The 17842-nt window shown below is 42.1% G+C and overlaps 1 protein-coding gene across 1 annotated transcript; it reads left to right on the top strand.

The window, feature by feature from the left end:
- Positions 1 to 11593: 11593 nt before the first annotated feature.
- Positions 11594 to 16606, top strand: LOC111156545 (neurofilament medium). The gene is made up of 3 exons (XM_022517517.1): positions 11594 to 12673; positions 13358 to 13482; positions 14737 to 16606. The coding sequence occupies exons 1-3, from the start codon at positions 11594 to 11596 to the stop codon at positions 16100 to 16102; spliced, it is 2571 nt and encodes an 856-aa protein (XP_022373225.1). The 3' UTR covers positions 16103 to 16606.
- Positions 16607 to 17842: the final 1236 nt, after the last annotated feature.

Below are 17842 nucleotides of genomic sequence, written 5' to 3'. Positions count from 1 at the left end.
TCTTCCCATGAAAAGATTACCTCTCCTGTACCTAAACTGATGGAACTTCTGATCTGTGCTTTTCTTGATACATCATTGGTGGCCCTGAGGTAAAAGATTTGATTGGTGGAGCGCCTGGCTGGCTTCGTTGGAAGAACATGCAACTTTTCATCTCCAAAGGTCATGAGTTCGAACCCCACACTGGGTGTAGAGATTACTTAAATAAATGAAAACTCTAAGTAAAAAGATCTGATTTGTAAAGAAGATGTGGTATATATATATGTGTGTATATATATACCATATATGTGTTTGTGTTTGTGTGTGTGTGTTGTATATATGTGTGCATTCGTGTATGTATATACACACACAATGCAATATTGCTCAGCCATAAGAAAAAAAAAAGATGAAATCTTGCCATTTGCAACAACATGGATGGGGCTAGAAATTATAATGCTAAACAAAATAAGTCAGTCAGAGAAAGGAATACCATATGATTTCACTCATATATGGAATTTAAGAAACAAAACAAATGAGCAAAAATAAAGAGAGACAGAGGGACAAACCAAGAAACAGACTCTTAACGAGAGAGAAAAAACTGATGGTTACCAGAGGGGAAGTATGTAGGGGAAAGGTGAATTAGGTATGGGGTTGAAGGAGGGCACTTGTGATGAGTTGGGAGGAAGTACTGAATCACTATTGTACATCAGAAACTAATATAACACTCTATGTTAACTATACTGGAATTAAGATAAAAACTTAATTAAAAAGATATGATTTATATTAAAGGCTAAATGTATATTCACAAAATTACACATCAACATATAGCTTCTAAAACTGGTAATAAGAAATGGAAATCAAAAAGAAAGCAAAGTGAGAGTAATCCGTTCTGTATGATTTATTATGTGTATTACCCTAATCAGGCAACTTTCTCTTTCTGTCATGTCTGTAAGCAAGAAAATTTTATGGGAGAGTGGGAGGGATGTCTTGTTAGACACATTCACATACCCAATCATTTGGGAAAATAATTTTTTCTGTTATCTTGACATTGAACTATGTGCCTGAAATCAAACACCCAACAACATTCTGATTGAATGGGTTTATGATCATCTTGATTCTTTTTTAGTGCCAAACCTGGTGAGCTAAAGCACATCAATGACTTCCCTTTTACCCAGGGCAAAATCTTGCCTCTCTGACAAATCTTTAAACTCTTGATGGAAGGTTATGTGATCTACTTGTCTTTAATCTTTCCTAGCACATGGGGAGCGCCTACCCCATGTCCGCTGTTCTACCAAGCACTTCGGAGGTGATGTTAGTCATCATTATAATAATAGTAATAATAATGCCATTTATTGAAGACAAATAAATTATCACTTATTAAGAACTCTACACTATTTTATTTAGTCTTCAAACCACTCTATGAAGTAGCTAACAGTATTATCACTGCTTTACAAATGAAGAAGCCTGACATGGCTATTGGTCTAATAGGTGTCTTATGGGTCATATAGAGTAGGGCCTTCACTACTAGACAAGAAAGCTCAAACACCTGAAAGATTCTTCACTTAGTTACCTCACAGACACCCCAGACTCAATGTGTACTGTGTGGTCCAGCTTCTCCTTACCCTTAAACCTGCTTTTCCTCCCATACTTAATATCATGCGGATTGTGTTAGACTGAATAATGGCCCCTCACCATATACGTCCACGTCCTGGTCCCTGCTCCTGTGATTACTTTACCTTACATGGCAAAAGAGACTTTGCCAATGTGGTTAACTTAGGGATCCTATTATGGACTGAACTTGTCCTCGTAAAACTGATATGTCGAAGCTCTAACCCCAAGTACCTCAGACTGTGATATCTTTCAAGACAGGGCCTTTAAGTTGGTAATTAAGTTAAAATAAATGGGGTTGTTAGACCGGGCCTTAATCCAATCTGACTGGTGTCCTTGTAAGAAGGGAAGATGAGGACACATAAAAGAGACACCAGACACTGGACAGGTGCACACACAGAGGGAAGGCCATGTGAGGACACAGGAAGAAGGCAGCCATCTGCAAGCCGATGAGAGAGACCTCCGATGTCAACACTTCAGTCTCACGCTTCCGGCCTCCAGAACTATGAGAAAATAAGTTTCTGTTGTTTACGCCAACCAGTCTGTGGTTTCTGTTATGGCAGACCTAACAAACTAGAACAGCTCCTAAAATAGGGAGATGATCTGGGAGGGGCACGGCGGTGAGGGGTTATAATCACAAAGGTCTTATAAGAAGAAGGCAGAAGGGTCAGAGTGTGAGAAGAAGGAAATGTGAGATGGAGCAGAGGTCAGAGAAGAGAAAAGATGCATCACTGCTGGTTTTGAAAATAGAGGAAGGAGCCTTGTGTCAGGGAATGCAGACAGTCTCTAAAACCTGGGAAAGACAAGGAAATAGACTCTCCACTAGAGCTTCCAGAAGGAACACAGCTGGGGCAATCCCTTGATTTTAGCCCACTGAGACTGATTTTAGACTTCTGACCTCCAGAACTGTAAGATAATAAATCCGTGTTCTTTTCAGTCACCAAGTTTGTAGCAATTTGTTACAGCAGCCATGGGGAACAAATACAGTGAATGACATCACCATTCACCTGTTCCTCCAAATTCTGTCCTCTCTCTTGCAGTCCCTGCCTCTCCTTACCCACCTTTCTGGATTCACATCTTCCAACAGTCTCATCTGGATTATTGCCATAGCCTCCAAAACGTTTTCCCTGCCTTTTCAACCTCTGAACAACTCTGCTTCCTTCTGCCAATGTAATTTTCCTTTTTAAAAATATATATATTTTTTATTTATTTATTTATTTATTTATTTATTTATTCATTTGAGAGAGAGCACACACACACACAAGCAGGGTGTTGAGGGTCAGGGGGAAGGGGCAGAGGCCGGGGGAGAAGCAGACTCCTCACCAAGCAGTGAGCCAGACGTGGGGCTCAATTCCAGGACCCTTGGGATCATGACCTGAGCCCAAGGCAGACCCTTAACCAACTGAGCCACAGAGGCACCCCTCAATGGGATTTTTCTAAAATTTTTCTTTAATGTTTTAACTGCCTTATGATCAGCTATGAGGTAAATGCGAAGGTCCTGTTATGGCATAGGAAGCTTTCCATGGTCTCTTCTCCACATCCACATCCAACCTAGGCTACATGTCTCCTATCTCATCAACCTTGGCTGCGGGCCATCTTCCTATCCCAAGCTACGTGTTCCCCTCTCTCCAGCTGGAATGGTATGTCCTTCTCTTTCCGGCCCATGCTACATGGTCCCATCTCTCTATTCCTGGCAACAGACACTCCTCTTTAGCCCAGAGCTACATGGTTCCCCTTAGTCTAGTCATTGGCATCTCTCTGAGCACCCTGTGCTTGCCCTCACGTTGATGCCTTTGGTTGTTTTTCTCCTTTCTTCACCTGGTCACCTCTTACTTATACTTCAAAGCTTACCTCAGGTGTCACCTCCTCCAGAAAGCTCTCCCTGAGGCTCTTCCACCTTTATCACCAGTTGGTTTAGTTGTTCATCCTCCATGCTCCCATAACACACTCTCTTTATCTCTAACATAGCAGAGATAGTGGCCCCATACTTCCCCCACAGTAGAAAGATGTAGAAAGAAGAAAGAAGATTTCTTTCTTCCAGGCTGGAATTGTATCTTTCATATAATTCCCCGGTGTTCAGTACAATGCCTGATATTGAAGACACCAGTATTTGTTGAAAGAAAGTCTTAGGACAAGAGGTAGAACCTCATTTACTTATTCGTGCAACAGATATTCATTGGGGACTCACTATCTGTAAAACATTGGGAGATGCACAAATAATGTGTAAGACTTGATATCTGCTACTTAGAATTATTAAATTTAGTCAGTGTTGAGATGTTATTTAAATGTCCAGCAGGTGGTAGCACCTAACTAGACCATAAACACTGAGCTTCAGCCTGAGAGGAAGCATTCATACCTGAAAACAATGGAAAGGATTTGGAGAATTGGAGTTTCACTAGAACCAAATCATGGGAGCCCAAAGGAGACTGGCAAGCCAGAAGCAGAAAGCTCTCATTAATGTGATGTGGGATCTTCAATAAACACCTCATGGCTTCATCATGACACGAACATGCCTCTTGTTCAAGAAGGTAGTCCTGTGTCACTCTTTGGAGTTTCCAAGGAGGCATCAAATTTCCAAGGCACATTGAATCTGACTGAAGGAAAGGATCATGTAGGCTAACAGGGGACAAGAAAAAAACAGCGAATTGTATTAAATGACTCACAGTGGCTAAGGAAGCATTTTCATCATTAGGCATTCACTTCCTAATAATTTTATGTAATCCAAATCCAGAAGCGGACTGTTAATGACTAATACAGGATACATGCTGTTTCTTTTCAAGGTCAACTTTTGTTCAGGAAAAATGAGAAACAATTCTCTTCCTTGACCTTATCTGATAAAGCAGAAGCCAAGCAGATTTATATAAATGAAAATAGGGTGAGTCAGAGCACTTTATCCCATAAATAACAAAAATGGATTAAGGTTGACTTGTCTCTAGGCAACCTATATAAATACAGTCACATAACCCTGATTTTTGTATATAAAATAGATGATCAAGAGATTCACTTAAAATTATTCATGGCTATCTCTCCTTGTTTTAATAGATTTTAAAAGCTGCTTCCTCACCAGCCATCCTGTTGTAAACCTTCGCTGATGAAGACTGTGGGCCAACTGATTCCTTCTGCCAAGACTCAAGTGCTCATTATTGGATCTCTCAAAGTAAATTTAGGTTAAAGAGTGATATTTACAAAAAATTGTGACTACAGAATGATTATTTTTTCTTTTTAACTTGAATGCATATAAATATATATTAGTAAATGAATGATAATGATGATAAATTAATGTATAGTATGAATTAAAATCTCCTAGAAACTAATCCAAAAGTACATGTAAAGATGAATGATAGATATCGGATAAAATAATAGATCAAATGATTAGGGATATTATCCATGGATCACAGACTAGAATGAAATAGATGTCCTTCAGATTATGTGAAAAATTAACTAAGGGGGGAAAAAATAACAAAGACAAGTAATTCATAGTTTTCATTTTTAATATCTTTAATACAGTCACAAACCAAGAAATAATGTTCATCTGGGAAAATACGGAAATATTTTATTTTTATATAAACAGGAAAAAAGTCTGCAAAAGAATGTATAGTGTGTGTCCTAGATTTTCATAACATGATCTGACAGTTACACCATAGCTTTTAAATGAGATCCTTGAGATGGACTGCGTGGCCTTCAAGTCTATGTGACTTCGTGGTGAAGGCCATCCTCCCTCCAGAGTCTGACATTCCTGGATCCATATCTCAATTCCACGATTGCCTAGCTGTGTGTGGTGCTTAGCCTCTTGGTGCCTACATGCTTAGTTGCTTTTTCTACAAAATGGAGATAATAATAGCATCACCTGGGGCACTGGGGTGGCTCAGTGGGTTGAGCATCCAACTCTTGATTTCAGCTCAGGTTAGGATCTCAGGGTCCTGGGATCGAGGCCCCTGTGGGGCTCTGCACTCAGCAGGGAATCTGCTTGGGATTCTCTCTTTCTGCCTCTGCTCCTCCTCCCTACTCTCTCTCAAATGAATACATAAATCTTTAAAAAATAATAAATAATTACGTCACCATGCAGGGTTGTTGTGATAGTTAAATGAGATAATCCAATGAAGTCTTGGCACAGTGCTCAGCATCTAGTAAGCACTCAAAAATACCAGTTATTGAGACTACTAATACCTGCCTATTTTTAATTTTTTCATACCGATGGAGCCTGGATTGCACGTACTAAGAACATTTAAGGTTTTTGTTTTTGTTTTTGTTTTTTAATGTTAGCACCAGTATCAAAAATTCTGAATTCTGGTCCTGGCCCCATGACTTACCAGATATGTGACCTTGGGCAAATCTCTTAATGGATCCCACCAACTATAAAATTGGAAAAGTAATTCAGGTTCTACCTTATTTACACAACACAAACACACACACACACACACACACACACATACACACACACCTGCCCCCACCCCTTGCTCATTCCAGATGAGATAACAAAGTTTTGTTTTGCTTCTTTTATGTAAAACGTTATTCACACGTAAAATCTGAAGGTGGTGATGATGATGATGGTGGCTCTGGGATTGAGGGCACCATTAAGTGTAAAAGAATATAATACTCAGGTCTGACTAGGCCAGATTATGGGGCACCACTCTGACTGTCAAATAACCACCTTCAACTTCATGATGGCACTCCTCTCAATCAGCAAGGAGAAAGAAAGGCAGACAGAAAGAGAGAGAAATTAATACTCAGACCCATTAGATATTCCTGATCTGTTATCATTACTATTATATTGTCATTATTATGTTATCATTCTTGATCTATAAGGCCCATAAAAGTGCTGGGGGGGTTTTTAAGAGGAAATTAAAAATCAAATAGTTGACAAGAAGCCAAGCTGCCTGGCATACAATATAGCATTCCTTCCTCTAAGATACCAAATTACATATTCAGACACTTATTTTACAAAGCAGGGTAGGGAATTATATAACAGAAAGATCCCATTGATGTTTAAATTATAGGGAAGAAGATGGCAGAAAATACTTAAATTGTTTCTCTGCAATTTGTAGATTTCTATACTTAAGTATTTGTTAACTTTAACCCAAAAAGGTGAGTGAAAGTATTCTAAAATATATGTGCTCTTGGCAACTGCAGTGAAAAGAAATAGATATGATAGTGTGCCTATTTTCTGAGGATTATGAAAGAAGACTGCTTTTGAATCACAGAGATTGTGAGGTAAGAACCAGTCCCGGGCTGATGAGACTTCATTCTTAGGTGGGGCATTTTTCTGACTTTGTTTTATATCCCTAGGTTCAGCTCTGCTCAGAAATTTGGTCCAAAGATAATAGATCATTGATCTGCTCTAGTTTTACAAAGCTCATTTTAATTAAGAGTTTCTAATAAAAGAATTATGTCTCTTGCTAAGGCCTGGGTAAGCTTGGGATAAAATATGTCATAAATATTACATGGCTGTCCTGATGCAAAGTTACGTGCAATGCAGGGTTTGAAAAATTCAAGTGCATGGCATCCACTTTACAAGTAAAGCCAATACGTCGAATTAAAAAAATTGCTGGAAATTAATACAGTAGTTATCGTTTGCATCTATTAGACTTTATTTTTAGAATCACTTTTAGCAAGAGTAACTTAAATACTTTTTAAAAATTCTATGTCCTCCTCTTCTGGCTTCCACAGGACTGATTCTCGGTGGTGGGGTGAAGGCATTACACAGCAAAAAACTCAGCAATCTACCTTAAAGCCAAAGCTAAACCTTTCCCCCATAAAATATGAAATTTCTAAATACAGAATTTTGAAGCTGATTAAACTTATAATTGGAACAATAGAAAGATGTAAAGTATTTTTTAAATTTTGTTAATGCTTCAATTAACTCTCCATAAAAACAGTCACTGACAGAAATAGAAGGCAATATTTAATGAGTAACAATATTTGGCAATGGAAGCAAACACCATTTCAGGGTCTAATGTTAGATAAAGGACACTGTGGTTCGGTCAATTTGTTTTAATTAAAGACATTAGGGGCATGTACATCCCATTTTCATGACAAGAAACAGCTTTTTCCCCTGAGGATATTTTTATTTTGCTTTCAACATCTGAAATTAAAAAGACCAAAGTCAAAGCTGCTTCTAAAGTTTGACATCCCAAGGCTAAAGTAGAAAGAATTATTACAGTTCTCATTTTCTTTATGTCCTCACTCCAGGGTACTCAGTCAGGACCTTCCTACACCAACCATGCCTTAAATAATGAGAAAAGGACAATTTTTAAACAATTATTTGTCACTACTTCTAGAATCAGACCCCAGGCAAAATGATCAAGTTCAAGACATCACAGTAGGTTGGAAGAAAGTACGAATTATTTTATTAATCTTAGATAGATTCAGCCTACCAATCTGACAGTGGTATCCTCCATCTAGAGCATCTTGCTTGCTCGTTCATTCCCGTAGCCCATCCTCCTTTCATTTTTGTGTATCAAAAAGTATTCTTTGAAATGGAAAAGAAATATGGAAAGAAGGAAGAAATACCCAACTCCTCATTTTTTCTAACCTTATTTTTTGAATCAGTGAATAAATGCTTTATGCAAAGGGTATTTCTCCCATTATCATTAGATAAGCCCTCAGGAGAGCTATCTCTTAACTACAAAGTTCATCTTTGCACTTTACTTACTGAAGGAACACATAGCCTGCTCTGTATATCCCTATGAAGTGATTAAAAACACACTGTAGTTTATGGTACAACAATCTAGAGACAATGTAATTAAAAATGTCTTACATCCAAATCATATCTGTAACTTCCCTATTTAGGATAAATTCTAAAAGCATCATAGTCAAACTCAACAGTGTTGCAAATTCAGATAAATCCTCATGGGTTTTTTTCTCTCTTGTTAATATTTTCAGAAGAGTCCATAGCCTTAGTGTCATTAGGGTAAAAAATGCAAAACTGTATTTTTTTCTATGGAAAATATGAGGATGGTAAATGTTCTTTTAAAATGAGACAAAGACGGAAAAATGAATGCTATGGCTTTCTTTAATAAGTTTCTATACTAAATTCATTGATGAGCATAACCTTCAAGTCACCTTCAGAAAGAGTGAATAAAGTAAAAAGCTTAATATAAAATAAAACATCTCAGTCAGTCTGAAATTGGACCAATCATTTTTTAAGCCATGGGAACTCTTCTCCCTGAATGAGGTGCCTGATAGAATTCTCGGGGTTATCCTATTGTGACCAGACTGAACGATACTTCATGCGATACCAAAGTTACGATTATAAGCTATAGTCACTAACTGAATTTAGCCTGGGTAATTGGCCAGTATTTTGTTTGTACGCAATGCTTTCCTCCTTCTGCAACCAGCTGGAAGCTTAACCATTTCTGAGCTAGTTTAGATACAAGGCAAAACAGGCTAATTGTGATGTTAGACATGTGTTTCCTTGTAAATGTCTCTCTGCAGAGTCATCTCATTTTTAAAAACCCTGAAGAAAACTAACAGCAGCAGTCTGCCTGTTAACCGTTTGCTCTTACTGCAGAAAGTCCTTCCAGAGCAAAAGCAACGTGAAGCCCCCAAGGGCTTTTTAAATTTTTTAACAAAAGCCGAAAGTAATAAGTAACTAAGGTATAATTACCACATAATTAGCATTTGGCCTTATCTGATGTCACCCTTCCAACCTGGAGATTGGCTGTACTTTACAGAAGGGCAGAAAATTTTCTTTCTCTTTTCCTTTTTGTATCCATCAAAGCAAAAAATCCTTCCCCCTTTTTTTTCCCAATAGTCACAAGTTGATCACTTCACTCGTCAAAAGCCTTTCCCAACAGCTTGAGACATGGGCTCTCCTTGCCTGAAAGATAACCTGTCACTCAGCAAACTAGAACATCCTTCCCCCACACAGCCCGCAATGCTGCAGTTTCACATTAATGAGCTAAAAGTAACTCCCTAAATTAACCCCTTCTATTTTAAAATACAAATGGGCCAAGAGATCTCATGAAAATAAAAAATAATAATAATAAACCTCTAGAAACTTACTGATTGACATGACCACGTCATTTAGAAAGAAAGAAAGAAAGAAAAAAGAAAACCACAAGCCCTAAAGAAAGCATGCTGTGAAAGGAAAATATTTAAGTCTGGGTGTCTGCTTTTCACAAGCAGTGGTTCTTCTCAGCCATACCAAGCATTTCACGGGCAATCACTTGTGCCTATGGCCCCAGAAAACTTGGTGATTAGTCTTACACTCTACTCTTCACTTTGTCTTGCAGGATTCTGAACTTTTTTACCCTGAATTACCCCAAAGCACTATGTAAAATAAAGGGGCATTTTACCAGTTAACAGTGCACCAGACATCAGAAGTCTATGTAGATGCCTTGTTGAAATAAACATGTTAAAAGATATGGAAAATCTATTCCAAATCAGTCATTAATATCTAAAAGAGGATATTTATCTTAAATGGAGGAAAATTATCTTAAATGGAGGAAAAAAATATCTGGTTTAATTCAAGGTTGTGATGAATCTGTTTGGCAACTTTTAAATTAATTTTAAATTAATTCAGGTGCTTTTCAATCACTGCGGTTACATACAGGGAGTACTGAACAGAATGATGACAAAGCAATTGTTTGTGTTCAAACTTCTCACAAACTATATTCCCTTGGACTTTCACCTCAGCAGATTTCAAATTCCCCTTTCCAAGGAATATTTGACCTTCAAATTTCAGTCCCTTTATCTCTTGATTTCTTGCATCTATCATACGTTAAAAAACTCAAACGGGGCTACAAGAGTATATTATTTCTGTTACCTGACTTTAATGAATTTTAGTTGTTTTCAAAATCTGCATTCGGTTCATTGTGCCAACTCTGCATTGCAGAGAAATCTTAGGGTTCGATTCCAGCTTGGCTCCTGCAAACAGAGTCACTACAAACAGGCTTTAATTGTATTTACTCGGGGAGAAGAGGGGGGAGGAAACCCCCGCCAACCTGACAAGCCCAGCTGGGTGACAAGCCCAGCTGGGTGACCAGCCCCCAGGGCAGCGGAGTCTCCCGGCTCGCCCGCTTGGGCGCTGTCCTTGGTGCTGCCGGCGCCATAGCGAGCACAAGCGCCTTACCTTCTGCCCCTGCGGAAGCTGCGGACGTTCCCCAAACGTTAAGCAGAATGTAGCGCCACATCCCACTTTTAATACAAATAACTACCCAGGCCCATCCTCTTTGTCCCCTTCCCGAAGCCTTCAGCCCGACAGTTCTTCAAAGTCTTTTTGTTTTTTTCTTCTAGGCCCAACTCTGGGCTTGCGCTCAACTCGGGCTGCTTTAAAAGGAGGAGTGGGGGAAGGGGAGGGAGGCGAGGGGATTGAGGATGGGGGAGGGGAGAAGAGTAGGGGGAGGGGAGGAAAGAAGGGGGAGGGGAGGAAGGAGTAGGAGAGAAGGTAAGGGTGGGAAGAAGAGGGCCCAGGAGGAAGGGGCTCAGAAGGGCGGAGTGAGTGGGACTAAAGGAGGTTAAAGTGGGAGAGCAGATATGCCAAAAGAAGGGAAAGAGATTCAGCACAGAAGATGGGTAAAGAAAAAAGTAATGGAGAAAAGGCAAAAGAAAAGAAAGCCGCGGGTGTAAAAAAAGAACAAGGTGGTCAGGGGGTCGGGAGAAAAGCTGACCGACGGTTAGAAGAGTGACGAGACAAAGAAAGGGCGTTGGGTGAATACTCGCACCGAGGCTTTAAAAGGCTATCCGAAGGCGAAGAGAAATGGAGACAGGGGGGTTGGGGGGCGACAAGTGGTCTGGGACCGAGAGAAGAGTTGGGGGAGGGGCCGGGACCGGGCAGCAAAGTCTGGGGTCCGATGCGGCGCGGGCCCACGTGGAGCGGGCGCTGAATCACTGCTAGGCTGTCTTTACCCCCCTAATCTCCCCCGGCCCGGTGCCCGCAGTCCCCGCCTCCTCGGCCGCCGCCTCCACGGGGCGGGGCCCTGGCCCGGGACCAGCCGCCGCGGCTATAAATGGGCTGCGGCGAGACCAGCACAACGCTGTGACAGCCACACGCCCCGAGGCCTCCAAGATGAGCTACACGTTGGACTCGCTGGGTAACCCGTCCGCCTACCGGCGGGTCACCGAGACCCGCTCGAGCTTCAGCCGCGTCAGTGGCTCCCCGTCCAGCGGCTTCCGCTCGCAGTCGTGGTCCCGCGGCTCGCCCAGCACCGTGTCTTCCTCCTACAAGCGCAGCGCGCTTGGCCCGCGCCTCACCTACAGCTCGGCCATGCTCAGCTCTGCCGAGAGCAGCCTCGATTTCAGCCAGTCTTCGTCGCTGCTCAACGGCGGCTCCGGGCCGGGGGGCGACTACAAGCTGTCCCGCTCCAACGAGAAGGAGCAGCTGCAGGGGCTGAACGACCGCTTCGCGGGATACATCGAGAAGGTGCACTACCTGGAGCAGCAGAACAAGGAGATCGAGGCAGAGATCCAGGCGCTGCGGCAGAAACAGGCCTCTCACGCCCAGCTGGGCGACGCGTACGACCAGGAGATCCGCGAGCTGCGCGCCACCCTCGAGCTGGTGAATCACGAGAAGGCTCAGGTGCAGCTGGACTCGGATCACCTGGAAGAAGACATCCACCGGCTCAAGGAGCGCTTCGAGGAGGAGGCACGGCTGCGCGACGACACCGAGGCGGCCATCCGCGCGCTGCGCAAAGACATCGAGGAGGCGTCGCTGGTCAAGGTGGAGCTGGACAAGAAGGTGCAGTCGCTGCAGGATGAGGTGGCCTTCCTGCGGAGCAATCACGAGGAGGAGGTGGCCGACCTGCTGGCCCAGATCCAGGCGTCGCACATCACCGTGGAGCGCAAAGACTACCTGAAGACAGACATCTCGTCGGCGCTGAAAGAGATCCGCTCCCAGCTCGAATGCCACTCCGACCAGAACATGCACCAGGCGGAAGAGTGGTTTAAGTGCCGCTACGCCAAGCTCACGGAGGCGGCCGAGCAAAACAAGGAGGCTATCCGCTCCGCCAAGGAAGAGATCGCCGAGTATCGGCGCCAGCTGCAGTCCAAGAGCATCGAGCTCGAGTCAGTGCGCGGTACCAAGGAGTCCCTGGAGCGGCAGCTCAGCGACATCGAGGAGCGCCATAACCACGACCTCAGCAGCTACCAGGTAGGAACCGCGGCTGCGCGGCCAGCCTGCGCCAGCGCCAGCGCCGCGCGCCCACGACGCTCAGGCACGCGACCCGGCGCGCTCTCCGCCGCGCTCCCTGGTGGCGGCTGGCCAGTGCGCTCGCGCTGCACCGAGCAAGTTCGATGCGCAAAGCGTCCTCGCCCCTCCCCATCCTTCTTCACTCCTCCCGCACCCACCATCTCCAGTTCTTAAGATCCCTGACATTTTACTAAACCTGCTTTTTTTCTCGGGAGGTGTCGTTTTAAAGTAGGAGATACATATTCGGGTAGTTGACAGAGCAGCAAGTTTAGGACAGCTTGTGCAGAAACTCATATATTCTCAATTTTTACCGCCGTGATCAGAACACTTGAAATTGGCTTCACCCAAAAAAGCTCAGATGAGAAGGGCCAGGTCGCCCGAGGGTTTTTCCCAAACATTTTTTTTTCCCCTGCTGCGACGAGTTCTAGATTCACTGGTCTCAATGCATGGTGTGCCCAGGAAATCTCATATTGTCTAATTGATCCTGTTTATTTAATAGGTCCTTCGTTTTTTCTGTTTTTATTTTTGTTTTAAGGGCCTGGAAGCTACAGGGTTTACAGAACTGGAGGGAAGTAGGGGGAGGGGTAGCAAGTGGTTTGTGAAAGAAGTTGCTGTTGGACGAGTCTATGCCTGTGTCTATTTCAGGACACGATCCAGCAGTTGGAAAATGAGCTCCGGGGCACAAAGTGGGAAATGGCCCGTCATTTGCGAGAATACCAGGACCTCCTCAACGTCAAGATGGCTCTGGATATTGAGATCGCTGCGTACAGGTACCGTGCTCACTACGGACCGGTTGGAAATACTTACCGCACTGCGGAGGCTGTTGTGGCACAACCCCCATCACTTAAGTTAAAGCAAGCAGGTGGCAGGAATCTTAAATCAGTGCCTGGCTTTCTTTCTTAATTAAAAAAAAATATATTCTAAAGAATTGTAAATGTGGTTTTACCGCTCCACACAGCTTTTAGAGTAAACATTAGTTAAAATGAGTATTTAAATAAAATGTTTTGAGGGACAGCGCTGATTGATTTCAGTGCTTTTGCTTTAACTTTTTCATTTTAGTGAAAACTGTTTTCCAACTGTTTGAAACAAAAATGGAATTTTAGTTTTTAATATTTCATATCATGGTTTCAGCTTTTTTATTTTATAATGTCAAGGACAAATTCCAGGACATTCAATTTCTGTTTCTCCGTTACAGCTTACTATTGCCATCATCTGGCTGAGAACAGCTATAGATTGATAGGATAGATATATACTCATATATTAGACAGAATATATTAGATAGAATGGAGAGAGAAAATATGTATATTCTATTTTATTTAGATTTATATCTACAGACCTAGATACACAACCAGAGAAAGAAAAGAAAAAAGATGATAGGTCCGCTAACTGATGTCACCTTACTGATGACTAAGTTCATAGGAGAAAATCCTTGACTAAACACATTCTCTACTACCAAAAGGTCATCATCATAACATTACAGGAATAAGTTGCATTCAGAGCTCTCTCTCTTCAGGAAAGCTGAATAACTATATTCAGTAGACACTTTATGATTAAAATTGCAGACCAATTTACAACTTGATATATGCCAAATTCTGATACACGCTAAATGGTTTTCTAGATTTGTTGAACATCATATTTGCAAAAGGAAATTTAGTGTACATCCTTAAAGTCCACATGCTCAAGAAGGTCACTAAGGTTTTTTGCCAAGAGGGAGCTTTTCAGCATATTCACAGGGCAGCAAATAGACTGCCACAGAGCTGATATTTGGCGGCTGGGTGTGTTAGTGGACTATTGGGTGTGGTCGGCTACTGCAGCAAGTGATTGGCTGGTGGTCCATGAGAATCTCCAGATAGGACGCTGTAGACCAGCGAAATGATAGCAGGTATCACACTGGTTTGACAAAATCTTTTATCTGTGTGATTCTGTTTGTTGAAAGGTATCTGCTGCATTACCCATAATGTAATGAAACTCAGAAGGCCACCAAGATTTTAATTATGCCCTGTCTTTTTTGATTTGGTTCTCAGAAAACTACTGGAGGGTGAAGAGACCAGATTTAGCACATTTGCAGGAAGCATCACTGGGCCACTGTATCCACACCGACAACCCTCAGTCACAATATCCAGTAAGATTCAGAAAACCAAGGTAGAGGCTCCTAAGCTAAAGGTCCAACACAAATTTGTCGAGGAGATCATAGAAGAAACCAAAGTGGAAGATGAGAAATCAGAAATGGAAGAGGCCCTGATAGCCATTGCAGAGGAGAGGGCAGCATCCATGAAAGAGGAGAAGGAAGAAGAGGCAGAAGAAAAGGAAGAGGGGCAAGCTGAAGAAGAAGAAGTCGTAGCTACCAAAAAGTCTCCAGTGAAAGCGGCTGCGCCTGAACTGAAAGAGGAGGAAGAAGGAGAAAAAGAGGAAGAGGAAGGCCAAGAGGAAGAAGAGGAGGAAGAGGAGGGTGCTAAGTCAGACCAAGCCGAAGAAGGAGGATCCGAGAAGGAAGGTTCTAGTGAAAAAGAGGAGGGGGAACAGGAAGAAGAAGGGGAAACAGAGGCCGAAGGAGAAGCTGAAGCTGAGGATGAAAAGAAAATGGAAGAAAAGCGTGAAGAGGTCGCTCCCAAGGAAGAGCCGGTGGCAGAAGCCAAGGTGGAAAAGCCAGAGAAGGCCAAGTCTCCCATGCCAAAGTCACCGGTGGAAGAGGTGAAACCGAAGGCAGATGAGAAAGGAGCTGAGAAAGCCGAGCAGAAAAAGGAAGAAGAGAAAGTGGAGGAAGAAAAGAAAGAAGAAGTAAAGGAATCTCCAAAGGAAGAGAAAGTGGAGAAAAAGGAGGAGAAGCCGAAAGATGTGCCAGAGAAGAAGAAGGCAGAGTCCCCGGTAAAGGAGGAAGTGGTGGAGGTGAGCACCGTCACCAAATCCGTAAAGGTGAGCTTGGAGAAAGATGCCAAAGAGGAAAAGCCACAGCTGAAGGAGAAGGAGAAGGCAGAAGAGGAGGGGGGAGGTGAGGAGGAAGGCGGTGATCAGGGTTCCAAGGAATCCAGGAAAGAAGACATAGCGGTAAATGGGGAGGTAGAAGGAAAGGAGGAAGAGCAGGAAACGAAGGAGAAAGGCAGTGGAGGAGAAGAAGAGAAAGGGGTTGTCACCAATGGGCTAGACTTGAGCCCCGCAGACGAAAAGAAGGGGGGAGACAGAGGTGAGGAAAAAGTGGTGGTGACCAAAAAGATAGAAAAAATCACCAGTGAGGGGGGCGATGGTGCTACCAAATACATCACTAAATCTGTAACCGTCACTCAAAAGGTCGAAGAGCATGAAGAGACCTTTGAGGAGAAGCTAGTATCTACCAAAAAGGTAGAGAAGGTCACTTCACACGCCATAGTAAAGGAAGTCACCCAGAGTGACTAATATTTGAGTCCATTGCAAAAGGTTAAGCCATATGACAATTTTAATATGCATGTGATTGACAGCTTCAAAACAGAACGGGTTCTCCCATGGGGGCTCCAGACATTGTATTTTACTTTGTGCAATACGAGGGAAATGCATGCAAGCGCAGGGTGCTCCCTTCTCAGTCTTTGGGTGATTGAAATGCATGATATTGTATGTACCTGGGGAATTGGCTGATTTCCTAAGCTGTTGGAAGGAGGGCACTCGGGGGGGGCGGGGGATATCTTGAGATGTATTATGCAAAGAACCAACTGAGCCAAAAATAATAAATGAAACACAGAACTCTCTTAGCCTTAAGAAAGCTATATATGAATAATTATGTTTACCTCACTGGTGCATTTAAAAAGGACTTTTGTTCATGGGAGAACCTCGTTGACATGCACAGTTTGCAACCTTTCGTTGATTGATGTTAAATGTCACAGCAGTACTTGCTCAATAAAGGTCATATTGGAAACATAGTCGATTGCATGGTGTCCTGTCATTTGAAAGTGTAATCTCCACTACCTGACCCTTTCTTTTCCTACAGTAGGTTATTTGGTGGGGGGGAAAGGAGGAGTTACAAGTGACCTGCATTTCTTATCATTATTTTCCTGATCACTGAGAAAACATAATCGCCGAAAAACGTTTTTAGGTGTCAAAATCTTTATTTAGCCCAACATTCACCTCAAAAGTTTAAAGAAAAATTAAAGCATCAGATTTTTAAAAAAGCAACATTCATGGGATAAAAGTTTTCCTTTCCAAATGTTTTGACCCTACCCAAAACTCAGAGAACCTGAAAGTGCAAGGGAGGACAGTGGAGCCATAACTTGTTTCTTGGAGTTGCGATACAAAGAAAATCATGGCATTTATAACAATGTGTCTAGAAAAAGCGGGACTGAAATCACTAATAGTCCTAACAAGAAATATCAAACACAAACATACATACACACACACACACACACACACACACACACATACCTTTTCTGCAGCATTGATTCTTTGTTGACAGAGATTAATACTTTTGGTGTTTTATTTATTAGGGAAAAATAATGTCAAAAATAAAGAAAAACAGTTTTCTCTGATATAGACAAAGAAGTGTTTTTAGATTTGGGGGGGGGGGGATGCCTGATCTTAAACAAGGAAATAATACCACTCCCTTTTCAATACATATCTGTTCTAGACTTTTAAGACCATTATTAACCTATTAATTAACGTATTATTTATTTCAAGTCCATATTTTTCTTATCAATCAGATCATCCCAATAATACAATCCTCAATGCTCTTTTTAATGGTTTTTCAAGATACCCCAATTTTAACTCCTAAATGCACCCAGGAAGCTCATTGCTAACATCGATATTTGCAATGGTGTTTCCCAATCATTAGCCTTTTGCCAGTCCTCACAATTTTTGCTGTAACTGCATATCATTTGCACAATGTATTTACATTTTCCTTTAAAAACTCATGTTTAATGTTAGAACACTAATTTTTCTAAAGCAATAATATCCATGCCATCCACAGTAAAAGAATTTTTTAATAAAATCAGCAAAAACTCACTCTAGTTACACAGAATTGAAAAATTAAAAAGAGTATATTGGGAAAACTTGAGACAACTCCTAGGTTGGAAGAATGAGCAGAAGAGGTGGGCGTTGGGAAAACCAGCTAAGACAGCCAGAGGACTAGAGGTAGGAATTATCATGCAGTCACAGTGCTGACTAAACTCA

This window comes from Enhydra lutris, unplaced genomic scaffold (assembly GCF_002288905.1).
Source record: "Enhydra lutris kenyoni isolate GAN:26980312 unplaced genomic scaffold, ASM228890v2 scaffoldscaffold3, whole genome shotgun sequence".
Classification (NCBI taxonomy): domain Eukaryota; kingdom Metazoa; phylum Chordata; class Mammalia; order Carnivora; family Mustelidae; genus Enhydra; species Enhydra lutris.
The sequence above is the reverse complement of the archived record's forward strand: the minus strand, read 5'-3'. Positions and strand labels throughout refer to the sequence as shown.